The 24,632-nt window shown below is 32.7% G+C and overlaps 1 protein-coding gene across 6 annotated transcripts in view; it reads right to left on the bottom strand.

The window, feature by feature from the left end:
- LOC123556604 (uncharacterized) overlaps positions 1–24,632 on the bottom strand; it is a 169,382-nt gene that overhangs the window by 85,379 nt on the left and 59,371 nt on the right. Inside the window, exon 1 of one of the 6 annotated variants that reach the window (XM_045347468.2) lies at positions 16,515–16,545. The exons of 3 other annotated variants lie outside the window; for them this stretch is intronic. In XM_045347468.2, coding sequence (XP_045203403.1) covers positions 16,515–16,533 — 19 coding nt within the window. In that variant the 5' untranslated portion in view covers positions 16,534–16,545. Of the gene's footprint in view, positions 1–8,080; positions 8,118–14,804; positions 14,842–16,514; positions 16,546–24,632 lie in introns of those variants that run through there. 2 more of the 6 variants (XM_045347467.2, XM_045347466.2) reach the window with 2 other exon arrangements.

Here is a 24,632-nt window from a genome sequence, read left to right as displayed (position 1 = left end):
AATAGAACCACACGTGTTGAAGAAGGCTATTATTGTATACCATATCACTGTTATAACACTATCGCAGGATGATTATGAATATATGTGACAGTCTCTACCAATATTGTTCCAAATATATGCATATTATAAATTCGCATTGTAAGAATAACGCATATTGTTTGTGTTATAACATTTGCAGATTCCCAGGGGAATTGTTGACACCCAAGCACTGTAGGACGAGGGCAAAATGCATCCCGTAGGATTACGCATTTTCTACAATAACAAGTGTTCTACGACTTCTCTTTGTAAATAACGTTTCTTTTCGTTAACATCACTGTAGCAATATCTCATGGCTTTTGTAACAACAGCAAAAACATTGATGGCTCCATAGAGGGAAGTATAAAATATACATAAATTATTCATGGAATGTCTTGTTACTTTAGTGTCGTGGTGGTCTATAAGGGTGCTATAGGCCATGTATGTATGTACTGTAAACAGACAAATGTTCCTGTTAGTAACTGTGACGTTATGAATATTTAAACGTTAAGGCTAAAGTTATTTTCTGTACTTTAGTCCAGTCCCTCATGAACAAAGCATCAGATCACATAATGATGCAGAAAAAAGCAATTAAACTGTCAAGTCAAAACCACTGGTTAAAAGCTAATGCTATTAAAGAAAAGTTCCGGTCAATATTCAATTTTGATTCAAGGAAATATGGTATCACATTCAGCTTGCAAAAGAAATTTATTTACAAGACTTTAATTGACAAACGTATTTCGCTTTAAATAAATTCCTAGTCTAATTATACATTCGCACAAACACTCTTTTATTTCTGAAATAGCTCAGACAACACGTCAGTTATTACATTATTTTACATTGGGCTAACTGTCTAAGCATGCTAACGTTCTTACAAAATACATGTTTTAGAGAAATTTTATGACTTTAGATACACATTAAAGTAACCATGGAGACACTAGACAAATTAAAAGTCTAAAATTATTAATGCAGTTCCTCACAGATCCTTTGATTTAAAAGATTGTCTACAGATTTGTTTGTGAAGAAATTTACATGATTTTATTATGATTATGACTAACCAAGCAAAATTATCTGTCCCATGTCCTATTTACAAGATTAATAGATTCAAATATCTTACATTTAGACTGCCAAAGTCAATGATAGCTGTATTTTGAAGAACTGACTGCGACGTATCTAATCATATCCTATAAGAAACTCACACATGAAACGGTTGATTTCTCAGTATGCATTTCACTTCCGCAATACATACTTCAATACAATAGCAAACAAACAGTGCGTGATATCCGAGTATTATTGCCGTTTCCCTGTTTATGTTTTATTGTAAATGAATGTTTCATAGGCAGTTAATGTTCTGACTGTTACTTGTAAAACATATGAGAACTGTTAATCTGATTTATTCGATCAAGAATTTCGAATATGCTATCAAAATTATTATTAAATAAAAGTGTTCGATATTAGCTCTTACGATTTTTCTACCCTTTATACTAATTTACCACATAATCTCACAGAAGAAAAACTGGTAGCTTTAGTTGAGAAAACATTTGCAAGACAAGAGCTGTCTCCGTAGGATGACACATGCCCCCGATGGCACTTTGAATGAATAGTTATGGCCGATGTTAGAGTTTAGGACCTTTGACCTATGGAGCTGGGTCTTGCGCACGACACATCGTCTTACTGTGTCACACATTCATGCATAATTATTTTAAAATTCATGCATGAATGACAAAGATATGGACCGGACATGCCCATCAATGCACTATCATGAAAAATGATCTTTAACGTCTAAGTGTGACCTTGACCTTTGAGCTATGGACCTGGGTCTTATGTGTGACACGTCGTCTTATTGTGGTATACATTCATGCCAAGTTATTTGAAAATCCATCCATCGATGACAAAGATATGGACCGGACACGCCCATCAATGCACTATCCTTTAACATCTAAGTGTGACCTTGACCTTTGAGCTACGAACCTGGGTCTTGCGCACTGCACGTCGTCTTACTGTGGTACACATTCATGCCAAGTTATTTGAAAATCCATCCATCGATGACAAAGATATGGACCGGACACGCCCATCAATGCACTATCCTTTAACGTCTAAGTGTGACCTTGACCTTTGAGCTACGGACCTGGGTCTTGCGCACGGCACGTCGTCTTACTGTGGTACACATTCATGCCAAGTTATTTGAAAATCCATCCATCGATGACAAAGATATGGACCGGACACGAAAATTGCGGACAGACCGGCAGACTGACAGACCGACAGACAGACAGACGGTTCAAAAACTATATGCCTCCCTTCGGGGGCATAAAAAAGTGCTAATTATTTGGCATGTTACACAGGAACATTTTTCTAACAATACATATGAGCCGTGCCATGAGAAAACCAACATAGTGGGTTTGCGACCAGCAAGGATCCAGACGGATGCGCAGGCTGGTCTGGATCCATGCTGTTTGCAAACCCACTATGTTGGTTTTCTCATGGCACGGCTCATATATCTTCAGACAATAAAACATTTAGGGCAACAAGTAATTGGTATCCCAATGGGGACTAACTGCCAATCACTCGTTGCTGAATTGTTTTTATAATTTCATGATCAGTTTGTCCAATGGCATCCAGTTGACATTATTGAAACTTTTGATAACCCCTCATTGTTATTTTAGATATGAACAACCAGTATTTTTCAAAGATGGTGAAATACATTTATCCAAAAGAACCGCAATCCAACAAATTTAGAAGTGTATTTTTTTACTTACAACTTTTAAATTGTCCATTTCCCACACCTGGACATAGATATATCACAACATATTCGTTTTACAAAAACTTCCTCAAAGATAGTGGATTTTAATTACAGAAATGTTGTAAGGCATTCATTAAACTTTACCACAAATCATCCAACGTTTTGAGATCGGTAAATACTTCTTAAACTTGGACTTACACACTGTACGAAAAATTTAACGTAATGCTTATTTTAATCAAATATTTGTAAAATCTGTTATAATTTTCAAAACAGAGTACGACGCAAAAACGTACAGTGCATGTTTGGTGACTTAACTCTCTACGTGGCTTTCCTCCTAGAACGGAGGGCGTAGATTTTTATCTTGCAACTTGCCTGTTTATGCCTTTAACAGATATGTACTTATTGCTCTCACTACAAAATAGTCATTGAGTATTGATACATGTTTAATTTTATATCTGGTGTTTTGTCACTAATGTTATGGGAAATTCTTTTATCTACGCTGGCTTGTCAAACTGGTTGAGAAGGTAAGTGTGAGGTTACCATGCCCCAAACGCGTTTAAATCACTGGTTCCTTTATACAGCCATATTTTCAACTTGATATTTTGTACGTTTCGTTTCATATGCTACATGTATGTAAATCTTTATTGTCTTGTATATCGTTTGTGCTTCTCACCCCCCCCCCCCCCCCCCCCCCCACACACACACTTTTTATGTCTCCTCCTTATTAACACTTACCCTCCAAGCTTATAACCAATCCTCATTTTGATATATGTTGAAAATAAAATGTTCTTGTTGATGGATATTTGAAGCAACTTGTCTACTTTATCATTCAACTACAGTTTCTATTTGTGGTTGGCTTACTTTTTGATCAGTGTCTCTGGCAGTGTCTGCTGCGCTAAGTGCTTTCAGTGTGACTACTCTTACCTTATATTAGTCATGAAATAAATCTTAGATCATTTTCTTCTCTGTATTTATTGATACACTACATATCACATTAATTAACATTTTGGGGTAGTGTGTTTTCGTACAAACAAATGAAGTTGCAGCTTTAGTAACTTGCCTCTTTTTAGAATTATGTTACACATGCGCATGCAACATTTCTCAATTTTCTATTGCTAATTGAATATCTGCATGTCATAATGGTCATTCACTCTTTATTTTTCTAAAATAACGTATCTATACATATAGATTCGATATATGCAATGTATTTACTTGCAAGTATATTTACAGTTTGTATGAATTAGCATTTTCAATTTTTCTTGCTTAGAAATCATCACGAGAGCATTAGTCCTAGTGTCTTTGAACACTGACAATTGAACTTTCTCACAATGACATGCGAAGAGGCTATACATCATACAGAAAGAAGTTTCTGTTTCCTTATATACATCCACAAATATATATAAAGACAATTTTGTAGATTAGTTTCTGTATTTTTCTTACACGAGACCTAACTAGATACAAGGTATATATTTTCAGTAGAGTAATAATTTTCATTGAAGCCAGACAAAAATCGGATATTGTACTCTTTACATGGCCATTGCGTCGGTTATTCTTGGAAATTATAGCATCTAAAATATAAAACATTCGATGTTGATCTTAGTAATTTCAAAGGTTTGCTGGTTAAGGTAGTTCTGCACGTCTGACAATGCGGCAGTGAATGTGTAACATTATTGTGGATAAAACATATAATAAAGCCCGGATCTGACATACAGAAGTGTAAATTAAACCACGAATGAATTGCAGCCGTTTTTAGTTACTTTATAAAACCGGTAATATTTCGATTTTTCTTAAGATTAAATATATGAAAACTTGGATAATATAGAAATATATGTAAAGACCACACAAAGGGTATCAATACTTCTACAAATTTTGAATCAACAACAGTCTCTTCCGTTACAGCTTCTTTCTGTTGTGGGCCAACTTTGTGGTGCATAGCTCTATAATTGTGTTTGGGGTGCTCTGTGCTCTTCCAAGAAATCTATCCCTACCTTTATCTTTGATAATATTTAAAGACTTATTACATTATATAAAGGGAAGACAATGGCAAATATTTTAAATATTGCACTGCCAATGAATCCCTATCAAGTATTTAATTTATAAGATAAACACAAACACATATTAGCACGAAACAACCACAACGAATTTTATAATTAAAAAGTGTCGACTGGTCTGAATATCTTGCCTACACATTGTTACTTTCTACGTTTTTGTTACAGTTGTCACTAAGCAAAAACAAATGGCTGATTGATTTAGATGTACTCGTTAAAACTGTAACAACTGGATTGTATTTGTTCTTTGTCACATTCCTGCACTGAATGAAATTCCCACTGAACAAGAGATGTTCGTATAGCATGTATGCTCCCTATGATAGGTTGTCCCATGTTCAGTCTCGTAATTACTATGGCAATGACCTTTGACCTACTATTCCCTAAAATAATAGGAGTCATCAATTTAATATGTCAAATTATGTTACAGGGCGAAACCGTTTTCAAACTTCAGGACCCTGTGACCTTTGGCCTTCTCAAAACAATGCGGATCATCTTCATTATAAGCACAATCATGCAATTAAATTTGAAGGTCCTGTGTGAAGTGGTGATGTAAACCACCTTAAAGGATCAGCCTCCTTTGACCTACTAACCCCACAAACTATAGTGTTCATCTACTGCATAAGCTCAATCATGCTACCAAGTTGGAAGGTCCTGAGCCAAATTGGTTTTTATGATTTGAAGTGTCCATTCATATATATCATAGTCTTCGGTTAGGAAAAACAACATTTTTTTGTGTATATCGACGGTGTCGATCCAAATTACATGACTACCAATGACAACTTTTAAGACTGTTATAGCAAGAGCGAGTAACTGGGAACAAAGGTCTTTTAAATGAGTTTTGCTCAACATAATTAACTTTATATTACTTAAAAGATCTGTCAATCCCGATTTTGTTGTTTCTATACACTTGTTTGTAAATGGTATTTAGTATGATCAAACATTATGGTTAACTAAAATACGGTGGCTTTTCAAGTTGCTTAAAACCCTTCGTTAAAACTGCGAAAGCGGACCCTTACGTAAACCCGTAATAAAACCTTTTTCACACGGTTGTATCGAAAAAAAAAATCACGAATGGCTATTTAAACTACGGTTAAACAGAAATGAGATGGAACTTTTGGCAGATAAGGTTTTACACACCAAATGTCAGTTACGGGGTTTTGCATCGGCACTGTCGATATGTTTTATAGATTCGGTTGTTAGAAACAAAGTCGACATTATTATATTGTGTCCTTTTCCGAGCCTAAAACATGACAACGACACAGATATTTTCCCATATATACCAGTCTATATAAGTACCTACTTCACAAAAAGAAAATGAAACGTGTTATGTCAGAGTATCTTGTTTTCATTTGAAAAGCCTGATAAGGTATCGGCAAAACATTTCAATAAGATATATGTTAAAATCTAGATTAATAGCTAGATAAATAGCAGTGTGATTTTGAGTGGTTAAGCGTTCCTGTCCTCTGACAGCTCTTGTTGTATCTATCAGATCATCTTTAACAAAAAATTCTATTTTGAACAGATAAAAACACATTTATTTACATATACCAACACAAAACGAAGAATATTAACTTGGCTACCTTTAACATTGACCTTTGAGATAGAGGCCTAGATATTGTACATGACACATCGTCTTTTGATGGCGAATATTTGTACCAAATTATTTAAATATTCGCACGTGCATTTAAAAGTTACAGACCAGACAAAAAAAGCAAACAATATTTTATCTCTAAATATGATCTTGACCTTTCAGTTAGAGGTCTGGGACTTAAAAGCGACACATTGACCTTATAGAAATTACCTATTGACCTCAATGACAGAGACCTATGTTTTGCACTAGTCGTCTCCTATTGGGGATTATTTGTGTTTTATGAACCAGACACGATATAGACCTGTGTGACAAATTGTGACTTTACCTTGACATATGTGTCTTGGTCTTGCATGCGACATTTTGTTTCGTTGTGGGGTGCATTTGTGACAAAAAAAATTCAAAATACCTTGATGCTCGGCGGCAGATTTATGGACCGGACATGAAGTGTGACAGACGAATGGAAGGATGTAGCCATTTTCTGTGTCCCCTTTTTTACTTTAAAACATATATTGTGTTTTCTTTAAAAACATTACGTATTCACATGAATACTGCAGAAACGAAGCTTTCCCACACCCTTCATATATGGTATAGACGTACAGCAAAAAAGAAACAGGAACATTTTGAAGCTATTACATTATTGTTTAGGGATTAATAGAGAGAACGATAAAGGAACGATGTAAAGGTTCTCAGCGCTTTAGAAATGTCATTGCAAATTGCATATGCAAGACCATATTTAATTGTATACGGTTTCGCGGTTAATGGTAAAAATGGAAATTTATCAAAGTCTGGAAGCAAATACTTGTAAGAGTGGAAAACACTTTGTCTAGACCTATTTTTCACCAACTGTAATCAATGAAACAAGTACTTTATGTCTGCAATCGAATTACTGCACGAAAGGGATACCTTAAATCAAACAAACTGATACATTTTACTATTTTATTTCAAAGATACATAAAATTATGTCTACATGAATTTTACGGGAAAATATATGTAAGAATTTGACTGATCTGTATGGAGTTTTTGTGTATATTTCTAATGTATGTCGCCAACAACATTTAAACAGCTTGTTATCTGTTGTTGTTGTTGTTGTTGTCACCTTTATTGTTGAATACAAAAATTGCTCCATATCCGTCTTCACGTTATTTTGCTACTACTATTCAGAGGTAAACTGCGACATCAATTTGTTATTATATCTTTCATCAAGGGGACCTTTCGTCAATAATATTCGAACACTTGCCCGCCGTTGATATAATAAAGTACCAGTGCACATTTAAAACATTTTAGGGTCATTCATCACAGTCTATTTCAAACAGAACTTACACTGGTTCCACTAAAACATTTTCATGAGAAACCAAAACAAAATAGGAATTATAAAATTTTAGTTAGTTAAATTTCAGTATTAATACGATACGCGTAGAGACCTTCAGCACACACTTTAAACACACCCGTATTTTTCCCAAATGTGAGCTACAAAGCAATGATTCTAACTTTCAGTTAAGACAAGCAAGGATTTCCATGTATTTTGTGTATTATTTTGTCCCATTTTTGATTTTGTTGTGAAAGAAAAAAATCCTTATGTGAGTTACTACTTGCAATAGAATAATGTTCAGAAAAAAATTTACCAGGAAATGGCTTGATTTCTTCAACTTCCTAAAACATATTAACAGATAAAATAAACTAGCTTACCATACCAAATCCTCTGTCCCATTTCTGATGTACCAAATTATAAATCACATATTCTCAATAAACTATAAAGTGATAAAATATGAATTCCTTTTTAGAAGTTATAAGTGTGAGAACGATCCGTTTGAAATCATTAGATTCATAATATTTTTACTCTTGCTGTGCGACAAAGGCATTCACTTACAAGCCATTCCTCACTTGCACTTTTTAACAAATGCTCAAGTTTTATAGTTGCCGTCACAAAAGGTTTTGTTGCATATCTTCCAATTTATACAGGTGTTATCCACATCAAAACTTACGCCAGTCGTATGTCCTTATAAGTTCATAAACAGCTTTCCTCCTAATTTTTACATTTATATCCTGCAACTTTCATTTTGCCTTGGTTTGGTTATTCTAACCAAAAAAAATAACTTTAATACAACGTTGGTATTGGGTTTTCCGAATGCATATTATGTCACGGTATAGGTATACAGTCTCAAAAATAAACTATTTCATCATCACACTATACCAAATCAAATACTATTGAGTTTATTTTCCATTTAAACTTGCTTTACGACTTCAAAACAATAAATAATTGATGACACGCGTATCGTAGTTGTAACTGACCCTTATTTTATCAATGGAATCAATGAACAAAAACATACAAACATCAATAGATGCTTTTAAAAAATATCGTCCATTGCTTGTCGTAAATATCTACTGTGGGAATTATAACATAATATCATTACTAAAATTACGCAAATACACGGGATACAGCGTGATGATAAACAAATAATTAATGTATTATCTGTATTACGTAAATGATGACACCTCTAATCTACATGTTTCCACTTAAAAAATTCCTATGTCATGAAATGTGGATATCAAAGTTTATTCCATATTTAGAAGAAACGTTTGAAGATATTTCTTAATCATAAATCTTAAATCTTACATCATATACTATATGAAACTATCAGTTAATTCACTTCTCAATACGCGTGTCAACATAACACCAGTGCGTTACATCCCATAGTGTTATGACATTTGCCGGTTTATGTTTTTGGTCTTCATAAAAAAACAACCTGCTGAAAACAAAATATCAGTAAATGATATATGCTAAGAAATACAAGTATTATATCTGTTCCTGTCGCAGATAAAGACACATCTCTGTGGCATAAACTAAACTGACTGTAACACCTAAATAAATAAGTTTAAATTCTGGGGGTAATTTTATCTTATTTTATGTAAAGCAATAATTCTAAAATTAAAAAGAGCAGGGAATGCTTTCAAATGTCCAGAAACATTCTTCATACTAGATATAACAAGAGGAAATGTTGATATAAACTAATACTATGGATCAAAGAACTGGGTATGGTATGTAAAATATAATAATGAAAGTGGAATATGGAAGCTTAATTATATTTTCTCTATCACTCATAATAACGTAATGAGGTGCACAACTGATATAATTATAAAATCAGCATCGTCTTGAAACAAGTAGCTTTGACTTTACAGTATAATTACTGTATTATTGAGTGCATTAGTGTAACAGAAATAAACGATATGATGCAAGGTATTAGAAATATATTTCGAGAAAGTCCTGGGACAGAGAATTTGTTATGTTAAGTAAATCATCGTTTACGCTATGTCTGTTCGGACATAATGAAGAATCCAGAGAATTTGTCTAAAAATCAGCAAGGTACATATTTGAAAAGCATATTGCGAGGTGACGACATCGTCTTTATTCCCGTAATCAATGGCTGAAGATGTTTTTAAACTTTAAATATTTTATAAACTGAAAACATTATACCTAATTCAGCAAATCAAAGTTTACCTATACTTCACATAAAAGTCCTGTCAGATGTCTAGGATTTAGAAAAAGAGTCCACAAATGCTTAAGTTAATCATCTTTTAAAATGAGAACTGGTTACTGTCATGTAATAATATACATGAAGACATTCATTATTTTTCATGAGAAGTAATTAATCCGCATATTGCATGTTTTTCTCTGAAAAATATTGGTATTTATCCTACCATCATACAAGATATGGCACAAAATCGGCCTGCCTAATAAACTTTGCTTTATCTAGTCAGTGTCAAGATATCACTTTTGCGGGAACTTTTGGAATCACATATTTTATCAAAATTTTGCATTTAAATCATCACCATTGTATTGGAAATGTCTGAACATAGAAAATGAGTGGTCAAATTAAAGGTTTTTATTCTGATACAAAAAGTTATTGCTATTTTGCACTTTTACAGCACTTCAGCCGGAAATTTTGAAAACATTTTTTTCCCGAATTTTTCATTGAAACTGTTATCATTATATTGGAAATGTTCTAACTAAGAAAATAAATGGCAAAATCACAAGTTTTTATCCAGAAACAAAAAAGTTATTGCATTTTTTCGATTTTCCACAAACTGAATTACACTTGCAAACGTCATATTATATGACGTCAAGTCTGCACGCTGTTACTCTTTCCAATGACATTTTTCCCAATTTCCTGAGCAGGTAGGATAAATAGAATATTAGATTGCTGTCTGAAAAAAATTTAATTTATTCGGCTCGTCTACCAAAAAATATCAGGCTCGGCAGAGTCTTGCCTAATATATTTTCTTCAACTCGCCTAATAAATTTAAATTTATCAGACAGTAACCTAATATTCTCTATATATAGGCAGCAATTCTATATATGTGTACATTACTGCTATCGTTTTATGATAGTGTGTATAATTATATCCATTCCAGATATAAACTCTTGATGTATTGTGCTTTATTAGAAATGATTGAGGCATCCCTTGGCGAAATCAATCTCTTCTGTGCCCAATAAAACATGCGTTTGTGAACTCTCCGCTGTACGTTACAGATCTATACGTCTATAAAGAATATGATTATTGTCCTTGAGTATATTAATCCGTCGAAAATAGTTATATGACTATAATTATGAAAAACGCAAAACAAAATACAAGTTGTAATATTTTTCTCGGCTGTTCATTTTGACAAGTGATTTTAGAAAAAGAAACCAAACAGTCTTAGTACTGCTCATCTAAATGCAGATTTCGTTTAGCATTATATTTCTGAAATAAGTGATCTTGTACGATGCTTTAAACAGCATTTATTAGTTAAATAAATTTGATATGGATCAAAGAATTTGATATAGTAAGTAAATCATAATTCCTTATCTCTGATCCACTAAAACAAATGTACGTTCCTAAAGCCAAATCAATACATTTTAATATCAAATATTGTGTTTTCAATTCCGTGTGTAACGCTTGCCTACATTTCATTATATAGGTATATTATCGGGATAAATAGCTACAGCATTTTGCTTGTCTACATGTTTGACTATCCAGACAGAGATATAACACTACAGGTATTTCCCAATGAGTTCGTCTTTTTCAATAGTCGAACAATTAGAAAACAAAGCGAAAAATGGAATATTGAAAATATGATAATTTATCGGCAAGATAAAAAGTTTATGTACAAAGAAGTGTGGCACTCTTTGGACACAAAGAAGCATACCATGTGCGATATAAACGTTTACAAAAATACAGAAAAGCTAATGGTAACAATTTATTAAATTAATATTGTGATATGGCGCGATAATATGTACACGTTATCGTTGAACTTCAAATCTGATTGAACTGTGGTCAGAATATAAAACATTTGCATGTGCGATACACCCATCAGCCTGGGAAATACCATTGTGAACTGTAAATTCAAAGCCAATATTTCATAGTATGAGTTTTCAGGGATAATAGTTGTCTTGATGCCAATATTTGTGTGCGAAAAGCAATTTATGTCTAGACTCATTTAAACAAATTGCGCAGAGTAAATTAAGTATTTATTTTGTCTCGATATTTTGTGTATATATTGAAAAATGTTAACGCTAATGCAAGCACTGCTGAAAGATTTGAGTGGGTGGGGACTGCGTCCTTAGAACGTGGTCTTGTGTTTGTGTGAAGATATTTACATTTTACAGAAACTTGCTACAAAATAAGTGGTTTATTTTCCATGAGTACCAAAAAATCAATATAAACTGAATGTCAAGATACTCGTATCGGTATTTTAAACATCTGAATAGAACAACCACGTTCAACTGTAATTCACCTTCCAACAAGATTTAGCTTACCAAAAGGTTAATTCTAGCGCATATTACATATTCTTTTTAAGGGATCTTTAATAAAATAATTATGAACTATGTGTCTTGCTAGTTTACGTGCATTCTTATCTTTTCATTAGAAGAATACTTAAAGTTATTTCACACAAACATTTATTTAACTTAAAAAAAAAGAAAAAAAAAACACCTTTTGATGAGCGATCCTACCGGACAATAATAAATACCAAATCTCTGTCGAAATTTCGGGAATTAATGTCAACAGCTGTGCTAGTGGCACAGATCAGAATTTAGTCGTATGTTTCCCTGTTTTAATTGGCAATACATTGGAAAAAAAGATCTGCCATATGCCAGTAATTGCATTGCATGAATGGATACAGTTCCAGGACCATTAAACCAGCAGAAAAAGGGATTTTTATATAAGTCGCAAAAAACAAACTGATGGATTTGAAAAAAGTGCGTACAAAAAGTTCACAGCTTAAAAAGTAGAAAACAATTAATCAAAAGGCATGAAATTACAAAGTTCGAAATATTTATAGCTCAGTAAAGTGAAGAAATGCATTATACAGTTCTAGATAAAAAAAACAAGGGAAGTAATTGAAATGATGTTATCCGTTGATGGTACGTATCGTGCAATAGCATTCACAGACAAGTAAAATATCTCGAATAACTTTATTGGTACAGTATGTTTTGATGGTTATACTTAAAATGTCAAAGTAATAAAGTTGGTATGAAATAAACTCGTAAAAAGAACATCTGAAGGCAGCAAAGAATGCAACCGAGAAGAATAATAGTAGACGATATTTTTGGGCGGGAGTCTATTTTTAGATTATGAATATTCATTTAGTTAATCTCGATTCTACAATATGACATGTAAGATTTAGGAGTTAGATAGTTTAAACTAAATTATTGTTTTTTGGAGGTCTGTTTATTACGTAGCTGTATTTCACTAAAGATTGACTTAAAGATGCGTAAAAACACATTGGCAAAGAGGCTATTTCTAATGAATATGCATGAGTACAAAATGGCGGCGCCTAATGGAATTCGGATGCCTTTGATGATACCCTTGTATCCATTACTTGCTCAGTCAAGTGTGACATGTTCACCATAAGTGTTCCTTCTCTTGAGAAGGAACAATAAAAATACAGTTCCTGGTTTTTATTTAAAATATCGCTAAATCCAGTGAAAAATTATATAGTCGTGGCGATTCAATTTAGATATAATTTGCTGTTCGTTTTGAAATTTTGGCTTTTGAAAGAATTTTTCGAATGACGCCATTTTGTCCATTTTTCTAAACGACATCAAATTGTTCGTGCAGCCTCGCGGAAAGGGCAAATTTTGATATCGTTACGCCAATGTTGTTTATACGGACATAAACGGTATATTCTTCCAATATGAAATGAATAGTGAATGTAAATATTGTAAAATATGTACTAGTGGTCATTGCTATTATTAGAGAAAAGCAAATAAGCTGTATATTTATTTCCAACAAAATTGGAAACGATTGATTTCGGACGCAGTGTCCATCCGTAAATATAATTTATACCATATAGAAGGAAACTTCTTCAGGTAAAACAACGCTACGATACTTTGGAGTACATAGATTGGTTCAACTATACTCTAAGGATAGAATAGCATACCAGAATAAATAAGGAGATCTGTGCAACTAAGCAACTCTTTAGTTTGACTGAATCTGCTGATGAGAGGTAATGAACACCCCTCACGCGCCTTAGCACCGGCTTACGCAAAATCATATTAAAGTAAAACTGAATGTACTCCACGAGCCCAAAGAACCAGAAAATAATTATAATAACACTTACTACGGGAAGACATTTTACGCCCGCCACACAGCAGTAAATGACTGCTGTAACACAGTTGTGATAGTTAATAAAATCTGTTAAAAGATCGTTTGGAAGCATAGAACGTAAATAAGCAACACATTAGCATACTCAGTTTGGTCGAGTTCGTAAATGACAGGTAATGAATTTGTGTAACACCCCTCATGACCCATAGCACCGGCCTAGAAACAATAAAACAACAAGTCAGTACATGTCACATTGCTACATTTTCCTTGGTCTGATGCGAATGTCTCCATGTCATAATTGTATCCGAATAATTAACCTAATTTCACAAAACGAATCTTATGATAGCATAACAATATTGTTTGCAGGGCATGGCTAATTATTATATATATATATATTATATATATGAACCGTCGTTATAACCAAAGACACTAATTATGAAGACAAAAGGCTTTTAAAAACAATGACATCATTTGGTGTAAATAGTCAAATGTATCTACTTACTTGAATTGAGGAGCTCACACATCAACAACATGTCGCCATACTGATGATAATGAATATTCTAAGTGGAATTAGTAGCAGTGAGTATTCAATATCACGTAACACACGTGAACAACAAAGGGGTGGTGGGGGGAGGGGTATTCTTAAATAGTACCTTGTAGGTCTTGCCTCATAATATTTTGCCCCACTCTTAAATGTTTTAAAAAACAAAAGTATCTAATCAAATTATTACGATTATTTATGAAGGAATAGATGTTCATTAACACCGACAATTCCTTTACGTATAAACGGAATAACAACTAATGTTACAGTTGTAAAAATGTCTTACCATACCAAATCCTCTGTCCCATTTCTGGTAAACCAACTGATGTGTCAAATATTCTAAATATGAATTATTTGATGCTCAGGCTTTGTAAATGTAAATTCCACTTTTAAAGTCATAATTAAGGGACTAGTCCTTTTGAAATTATTAGTTTGAAGCTAAAACATAGAATACTGCGGTTGAAGCTGAAAACTGTCAAACAGAAACATATACTTGCGAAATATAATACGAAATCAATTGATTTTCTCTTGCAGTGTTTCCACATGCATTAGTTTTACAGCTGCCTTCATAACAAGTTTAATTCTATTTCTCATTATTTATACACGAATTATCAAAATAAATTCATGGCAATCACGTATCTCTGCTACTTCTACTAAAATGTATATCCTACAATTTTCATTTTGCCTAGTTTTTATTCTAGGAAGATGTTTAACTTTTATGAATGAACCAACAAATAACTTCAATATAACGCTTTTATTTGTGATTCCATCTGCGTATTATATATCACAGTGAATGAATATAGAATACAGAGTCTCCGTAAATGACCTATGTCATCATCCTACCATGCCATTATATTCTATTCCATTTAAACTTGGTTTACGACGTCAAAACAATAAATAATTGATGGCATACATATTGTAGACGTAACTGATCGTAATTTTATCAACAAAAACACACACAGGTCCATAGACGCTTTTAAGTAACATCGTCTATTGCATGTCGTAAAGTAACTGGTATGGGAGCTATGTAATAGCATGATGTAATGCTAATATTGCATAATTAAATGGTATGTCGTGTGACATTCACAAATAATTGATATACAATTATATGTGGTGCCGGGAATGGAATATAGATATATTAAACCACAGTTTTCTAACAATATATCACAATACAGATATTAAATAATGAAAACGGTATTACTTAAAGCTATAGATTATTGAAACACAAATATTCATTTGATAAAAGAGTCAAACGAATGGTAATATTCTTGCGAAGTACAAGCTGTCTATAACAGTAAGAAACCTTAAGTCATTAGTTTAAGTTCACTGTCAGTAAGAAGTAAATTACTAATACTAACTTTTTGAATTTTTATATCTTCTTATCCTTTGATATCTCGTTTTAATACAAAAAAAATAGTGAAAATCGAATAGAATAACAGAGTATTAGACAAAGTTTTAACAGACAATCAGACTATTGAAAACGTTGTACTTGTTAAATAACTACATATCAAACATGTCAGAACAGTCATGTTTAGACAGCAACGTTTTTTTACACTAAAGATTTTTTCAGAAAAGGAAAATATGTATTAAACACAAATTAATGTGTAGATTTTATATGATATACTTATCGGTAGCTGGAATATCAATATGAAAAGACATAGCGACCAGTAACAGTTTATTATTACACCAATTTGTCTTTTGTCTTTTCAAATAGCAGTAAAATAATATAAATGTATTTGAATATTTTTAATTTTAACGACTAGTTTCACAATTAAGGAAAACAAGCCTAAAGACACAATATTGCCTTTGAGATCTTGCCATGACAAGTTCCACAGGACCTAACTCTGTCGGACTTGTTATTACATACTATACAATTCATATATATATATCCATCTGCTTTGTCAAGTAACAAAGAACGTTACTCTGAAGAAAAATAAATAAAAAAAGCAATTTATCACTGAGTAACTGCATTTCGAATATATTTTACATTTCCTACCTTTTAAACACTCCATCATATCCTTGTTTAATATTGTTTATATATTTAATACCCTTCAAAAACCTAGGTTTTAACTTCAAAGTATCAACTCCAACGTAACTTTTAGGATGGTTTCACAGCACGAACAGCTTTATGCAAGGATTTCATAAGAGTGAAAGAAAATAGTAACATTGTTTTTGTTCAAGGTTTGGGTCATTTATATCATTTGGATCCGGAATACAGTCTGTAGTCTACTGAACATGATTGAACGCAGATAAAACTGACAACTGCACGAGGTTTTCGTAATCAAAATTCCACGATGCGAATCGTTTTTCTCATAAACACATGACAAAGCTGTCAAACTTGCATTGGTTGGTTTTTCTTAAATGCTTTAAGGTTTCTCGCAACGTTACAATTTTTGCTTGGAAGATATGTATAACATTTGTAAACTAAAGTTGTGCAAGAAATTGTATACGTTGTCATATTGCTACAAATTTAGCACCAAAAGAGTGTAGCTTAAAATATCCCATGTTACCGTATTATTTTACTGACATATTAACCATACGAATAGGGCAGCATCAAATGTCTTCAATGTCGTCTGTTTTCTTCGACACGTGGTATTTTGCTTAAATAGGAATGGCTGATCAGTTATACGTTCGAACAAGTTTATGAACATCGCAGTCATCCGTCCACTCAATGAAACACTTATCTTTACATGGGTTTAGAAATAATATCAGCCGGGTTTTACTCAAAAAGCATCTTCTCAGCCATCTGATCAAATCAATAATAATCTATCTCTAGGGGGTAACACCAGGCCGGTGGTATTCAAAATAATTATCACACCTTGGCAGTCTTCAAAATAGATATCTGTCGGTCTATAGAAATTTTACATACATTAAGATGGATATGTAGAACCTACAACTGCTTGCTAAATTTAATCATTGTCAGTTTATGTCCTAAACGGTTATCGCAAGCTTATTGCTGTATCCTTTGTATTTCAATAATATCCTGTAATCTATGAGGTTCTTTCAAGCTAACATTTAACCATGAATTTATTGTTACAGATCAAAGGAAACTACCCTTGGAGGCTTACGCTATGATGAATTACAAAACACAACCTGTTGAGAGAAGAAGAATAGTTAAAATCATACAACATCTGTTCACTATGCGGGTCAATCGTTAAAGATATCACTGCCTTGATTATATGCCAACATAACAATAAGCAAGATAACAAGCCTGCGAATACGTTTTATCTGCGGATAAAACTAAATGGCTTAATAAAAGAAAAATGTAAAAAAAGCAAATACGTAGAAAACAGACAGACTCTAAGATCCGTGATAATTTGGCTTTTAAGAAACGTTTTCAGTTTGCCTTTATTTTGTGGTGCTAGTCCTTATGACGTATTTATGAGTAAAGGTTTGGTTATTGTCACATACATTGAGTATTGTTTCTATAAACGTTACAAATTTTGTGCCCAGTCTCAGTCTGTAACGCTAAGCAGGGTTTTCAAAAAGTTTGGTTTGAAATCGTCAAGTGTAAGATAAATGTCATTTCAAAGACCTAGGTTAGAAGTTTGTCCATTGAATGATTATGTTCCGTGTAATAATATGATATGTAACTTTGTAGCCCAAAGAAGGATAACGCACTTAATATGTGTTTTATTCAATTTTGAATATTATATCTACCGATCGTAGTTACATACTCAAGTTACTTGCACTTTTGCTAATAATCTCATGTACTCATTGCACTTTTACAAGTGAAAAACATAGTTCAGAGATGGTACCTAAGGTCACGTATTCAACGACAACAACAACAAATCAAGTGCAAAACTGAAGCGCATATCGCTTGTCTCACGCTAGCAATATTTTAACATAGCACCGTTCAGTAAATACGGGAACTTTTGACAGCGAAACTGGCTTTGTTATTTTGATGGATTAGCTAAAGAAAGGTGATTGTCAATTCTTTTTAACTAACACAACCATTTTATTTATACTAATGACTGTCTACACTATATTAACAGAAGTTTCTGTATCGGCAAATTCAGCAAGGTAAATGCGATTCCGCACGCCTCGGTCAATATGCAAATTAGGTACATTTGTAAACACAAGGTGCGTGCCATAAAAAGTGTAATAACTTCTTTCGGCACAGTTTATGGTATGGTTTTGGTGTGACCATCAAATAGAATATACATTTTTATATCGCTCTGTTTTTAACTCATACATTTTGAGGCCTTGATTATTCTTGGCAAACAAATTTTGTAAAATGTTGAGGTATTCGAGGTCGTAAAATTCTTATAGACTATTTATATTTTTCCTCACGAATAATGTTTTCTTTCCTATGATCATACCGTACCTGTAAATTATCGACAGTAATGGATAAAAAGCATTGTCTTTGAATTATTTCTTTCAAAAATGAAAGATAATGCTCAACTTTTTTTGTTTGAATGATTATTCATAGATCTTGAAGCAAACTATATTTTTAGGAAACACATCCGAATCTGTACGTACTTTGTTCACATAACTAATTAGTCCTAGAAGAGTTATCTGTCACTGGCTTCACTTTTCAAGTAGGACCAATTTTTTTCGGATTAAATATTGCCTTTCAGCATGAAAAATGAAGTATGAAAATTAAACCATTATATAATTGAGGCACTCCGGTATTACGTTTTCAACTGAAAATAATATCAGATGCAATTTGAATTTTTAGGTTCCATCTCTACATAGTTAAACGCTAAATCGACATAGTGTCAAAAACAGTAAATGTGCATTTTCTTGATACTGGCACCATATGAGTCAACTTACTTAGTGATACTAGATAGAGAGCAGACTTGAGAAATACCTAACGTCTAGATACAGACTATGCAATAAAGTTAGGTACGGGCATTTTACAGAAACTTAAACTGACTTATTAGGCATCAACCGCACAGTAGATAAGCAAATACATATAGACGTTTATTCACTATAGGTATGCACAATATCTGTTAGTGTTTTGTCACTGTAATCTTATACAAACAAGTTATAACTACTTCTGAGATAGTTTCCATACAGCATATACCGGTATTATGCAATTTAAACATGGAACTATATCTTTTTTCTGTAGAAAGTTCTTTGAAGTCATTAATGTTAGCAGCGCACACGAGCGATAAATTCCCGATAAATTGACACCAACAGTCTAGACTGATCACAAGGGAGTGCCATCATTGCATTGCAGTATAAATGTTTTAATGTTTGTTTATTTCATTTTTGCCAAACAATATGCTGGTAACAATCAAACTTTATAATAGTGCCAAGTACTTCCCGTGGTATCATGCTCTAGACAGTCTTTCTTTATTTTTATACTGCAAGTTATGGTAATTATCTGATAGTTGGAACTGCATAACATAAATACTATCGACAACCCTTAAATATCCCATGAGTTTGAAATTGGGAAAATACAAAGAACCAGATTCAAACGTTTGACAAATTCAAACATCACTGAGTTAACATTTAATTATAGGAGAAACGATAGAAATGTATCAATATTTGTTATTACATGTGTATTTTCTTTCTTCTCAACAAATGGTCACAAACAGAAAGTATGAGTCAAGTGGCTGGTGTCCCGTCGTTTTGATACAAGAAAACTTCATGTTTTTCAAATGGGTTATTTAAGGACATGCATATGTGACATTGTGATTCGAATCTTCTAATTTATCTATGAAAAAATCTTTAAGATAAATAGAAAAATTGAAAACTGAGTATTTAGAACGTTACAAATGGGCAAACTTGTTCCTTGGATGCAGCTGGCACGGCATCTGTAAGCATACTGTAAACCTGATAATCAATAAAAATATTTTGGAAGGTTTTCTTCAGATTAAGTTCAGTCGTGAAATTAAGCATAAATACATAAATACATGTACGAGTTCAACAATGTTTCAAATATTCACCGTAAAAACAAACATGCTTCGAGTGCTTTATTTCTGGAGTGTTATAGTCATGCGTTATAATTTCTGCAAAACAACACGTCTAGAAAGACTACTTTGTCTGTTACACAGAGAGGTTTTGCATGTAGAAAACAGGGTAAAAACTAGCACAGAAGAAAATCTCAAAATTACTTCGAATGTTGACTTGAACACCGTTATAGGAGTAACGTATGGTATTTTGGAGCTCAAACAAATAACGAATTGTTGTCAAGAGACTAATAAATGATTTTCTGATAAAATCGCAATGTAACAACACCAAGCTTTGGAAAGGGCATTGTAAATTTTCTACGCAAGACTTTATTTGATTGTATATGCTTCCAGTGGTATTAACGCTAAGAGCACATAATAATGAATAAAACGTTATAACTCTCTGGCTGCCGGTATTTGTGATTGGTAGACACTTTATGTCTGGAATAAATTAACAAAAGAAGTACTCTGTGTCTGTACAAGAGGGATGCTTTAAAGAAAATAAAATATAAATGTCACTTTTAATTAGAAGAGGAAATTGATGGAGAATTGAACTCATTCACACGGAGGTGTTTATGGATGTAATCTCATGTACATTTATACCTTTTTTGAAAGAAAATGATTCTCTTAACCTTCTTACAGTTAAAAATATATTTCATATGTTAACATTAAATTGGTGTATGTCTATTTAGGGAGATCGCTTATGAGTCCTATGTTTGCTAAACTGGTAGACGTACAATCTGGTATACATATCATCTTAAACAATTATTATATAGAAATAAATTGATTTTGTCAAAACTAAACCTGGTAAAATCGCTAAATATATATTTATATGTATGGCAATATATTACATTATGTAATTATGTAGCAATAACGCGCGAATGTCAGTGTTAATTTTTCATGTTGACATCAGTTTCTTTTTAAATGTCCGTTATAAGGTCATAATACGTTCATGATTTGCCACGGAAAGCGCATATATAACAAGGCACGTGAGCGCGAGAATCAGTCACACGTTTATTCGCTTGTTAAAAACACCCCAAAAAGTGACAAGAGCAGGAGTTTATGCTAGAATGACCATTTAACAGAAAGTTCACATTCTAGTTAAACTGATTCTAAGCAAAAAGGCTACATATTTAATTTCCAAAATGAGTAGAGATTAATGACTTTTGATGGAGTGCCCTCCGTCTAAGTACTTTACACAATTTACACCAAAATCATTTAATATGTAAAACTACACCTTGCAATACATTAGATGATATAGAGATAAGTTTTTTATAAATATACCTACTCTCTAAATTTTGAAACCATACATTAATGAAAACAATAAAACAACAGACTGAACAATATATTGCTTTGTAATTATTTTTCTGGTCTCGATCTAGTGCCTCTAATAGTAATAGATTTACTGACCTTATGCGCCACCTTCCTAATTGTAATAATATACTTGCATTTTGAATATTTGTTGCACTTCCTACCTGTTGAACACTCTGTCTTCCTCTGTGATGAACAAATCAGTTCAGTATTTTAAATACTTCTTTCTTTTAAAATCTACATTTTAACTTCAACCACAGTATATTGCGCGTTTAGAGCATACGTCTTGTAAAGCAATAAGAAAACTTTTCCTGAGAGAGAAGGGACTTGTATAATCATTGTTTTTGTCAATGAATTATGTATTTAAATGATTGAGAACTGCAATAAAGTTTGCAGTCTATTGCACACGATGGAGCTTAGATAAAACTGACACTTGCATGAAGTTTTCGTAATCAAAATTCCAGGATGCAATTCGTTTTTCCCATAAACGCCTGACAGAGCTGTCAAAGTTGTTTAGTTTGATTTGGTTTTCATAATTAGTAGGTTTCTTTTGGAACATATATTTGTGCTTCTAAGTTTTTTAAATAGTGCCTAAAGTAATCACCGAAACTTTCCAGAAATATTTCACTTTTGTAGTTGTTCAAATACGAAGTAAACAAATATCAATATGTTATTTGTTAGCGACATATCCTGTCTATCCGAATGAGACATCATCTGAATATTGCTCATAATACTTATATTATACGGTATATATTTTGAAAAATAAGGGTGTTGAATATTCATTAAATATTCTTTGATTGAAATTGTTTTAAAACGAATCACATTCTTATTATCAATCGACAACGAAAATGTGATATTTTCCACATTAGAGTTTAAGATTATTCGTGGGATATACATGTGCTAAACAAAAACGTTAGGTGTAAACTTATTGTTGTAATCTAGAGAGGTTCTTCAAAGCTAATATTTAACCATAAATTCTTGTAAAGGATCAAAGGAAACTACCCTTGGAGGCTTACACATGATGAAATACAAAACACATCCCGCTGAGTGAAGAAGTATTTTTAAAATCTTACAGCATCTGCTTCTCTGTGCGGGTCAATCATTAACTATATTAACTATATCACTGCATTGAATATATACAAACATTAGCAATAAGCAAGGTAACAAGTCTGAGAATATGTTTCTCTGAAAATAAAACGAGATAACTAGCAGAAAAATGTACGAAGCAAATATGAAGACACGAAATAGGTTATTTTTTAGTCATGCTTAGACACCTGTAACGTATTTTTGCGTAATTACGATGCTTCCATAAAACAGTATTTGCCAACACTGTTGTCGTCATATGAACGGAGCAAGCTTGACCCAGTTTTCTTGCTTACAAGATATCAACTATTACCATGAATACAACCCGGTGCTATCTCAAAACAAATGAAATAGGTTTTGTACAAAAATAATTTCCGTATCATGAGGCATTTGCCATATCAAGAACAGACAAACTTTTCACTATTTTTAAGCATGTAAATGTGACTACGCGTAAATTTATTTATTTATTTACATGTTTTAATGGATTCTCAAAAGAGTCATGGTCAAATTATGCCATTTGTGTACGTGTATCTCTTTCTTTCGGCCTATCTCTGGAGAACTTATTCTTTTTAACGCCATGCACTTTCCACACATGACAACAAACGAACCTAGACAAATCGTTGGATTCGCTCTTTTAAAGCAAAGCTCGTTTTGCGATATTGGGTCTAAAAAGGAGATTACAGTCGATATAAAGTAAAGTATCAATACAAAAGCATGAACAAACTGATACTGATAGCAGAATTGACTGGGCGTGAGTGCTAATAAAGAGTGAACTAATATTTCTTTTGTTTTTGTGTTCAAAAGTGAGATTTTAACATTGCTAAATCATTTGCTCAGTTAGCCATACGAACTCTTATGTATACTCAAATACAAAGTATACTAATAAATACGTTCATGCACATTCAATGTACATGTTATTAAAACAACGAATTACAAAGTGAGTATAGCTACAAAAAAAATATAATTGTTTCATTGCGCAGTTTCAATATAGTCCGTGTATTTTTGCTCACATAATCAACATAGTTATTTGCAACCAATCAGCATTATCTAATAAACTAAATTGTAACCTATGTAATCTGTATTCCCAAAAGACACGATATATCCGATATATTACGGTCTTGCTTAGTTTTAAAAAGGCGATGTTTCTAACGTAACTTTATAACGCATCTACTATTCGATGTTTAAAAGTAACATGTAACCATCACTTTAGGAGGTAGATAAACATGATATTAAAATCTTGGTATATATTATCATTATGAAAACATGTATTACAAACCTGTGTCGATTAAAAGACGATAAATTCTCAAAATCATATGCTTCCTGTGGGTTACTGAAAAAACTCCTACCTTCATCATTTACTAACAATACAATGGATCGAAAACGTTGACAATTTAAAAGATCAAACAGATTTATTCTGTCACTGTAAGTAAAATATCCAACTTTTCAGGTCTTTCTGAGGGTAAACTAGCTATGAAATAGATCCACTAACATGTTCAAAGTTGACATGGCAAACAGTATCTGCTTTTGTCAAGTTTTTTTCAGATATACCTGGTATAATCACTATGTCTGTAATATGTATTACGAAAGATTAAAATTGGAAATAGACATACCACATTCTGAACCGATATCCACTTTACTGTTGGACTATTCGTTCGTTTTCAATGCAAAAGAAAAAGATACTTCACTTAAATTCTTTTCTTAATTTGAAAAAAAAAGCAACATACATTTACATTTTCAGGGTTTAATATAACTGTAAAACAACACACTCTGGTGTTTTGCTGCAAGTAACATAATCTGTACCAGAATGAATCCTGCCAAAA

This window comes from Mercenaria mercenaria, chromosome 5 (genome assembly GCF_021730395.1).
Source record: "Mercenaria mercenaria strain notata chromosome 5, MADL_Memer_1, whole genome shotgun sequence".
Classification (NCBI taxonomy): Eukaryota; Metazoa; Mollusca; class Bivalvia; order Venerida; family Veneridae; genus Mercenaria; species Mercenaria mercenaria.
Note: the sequence above shows the minus strand (reverse complement) of the source record. Positions and strands in the feature narration are given on the sequence as shown.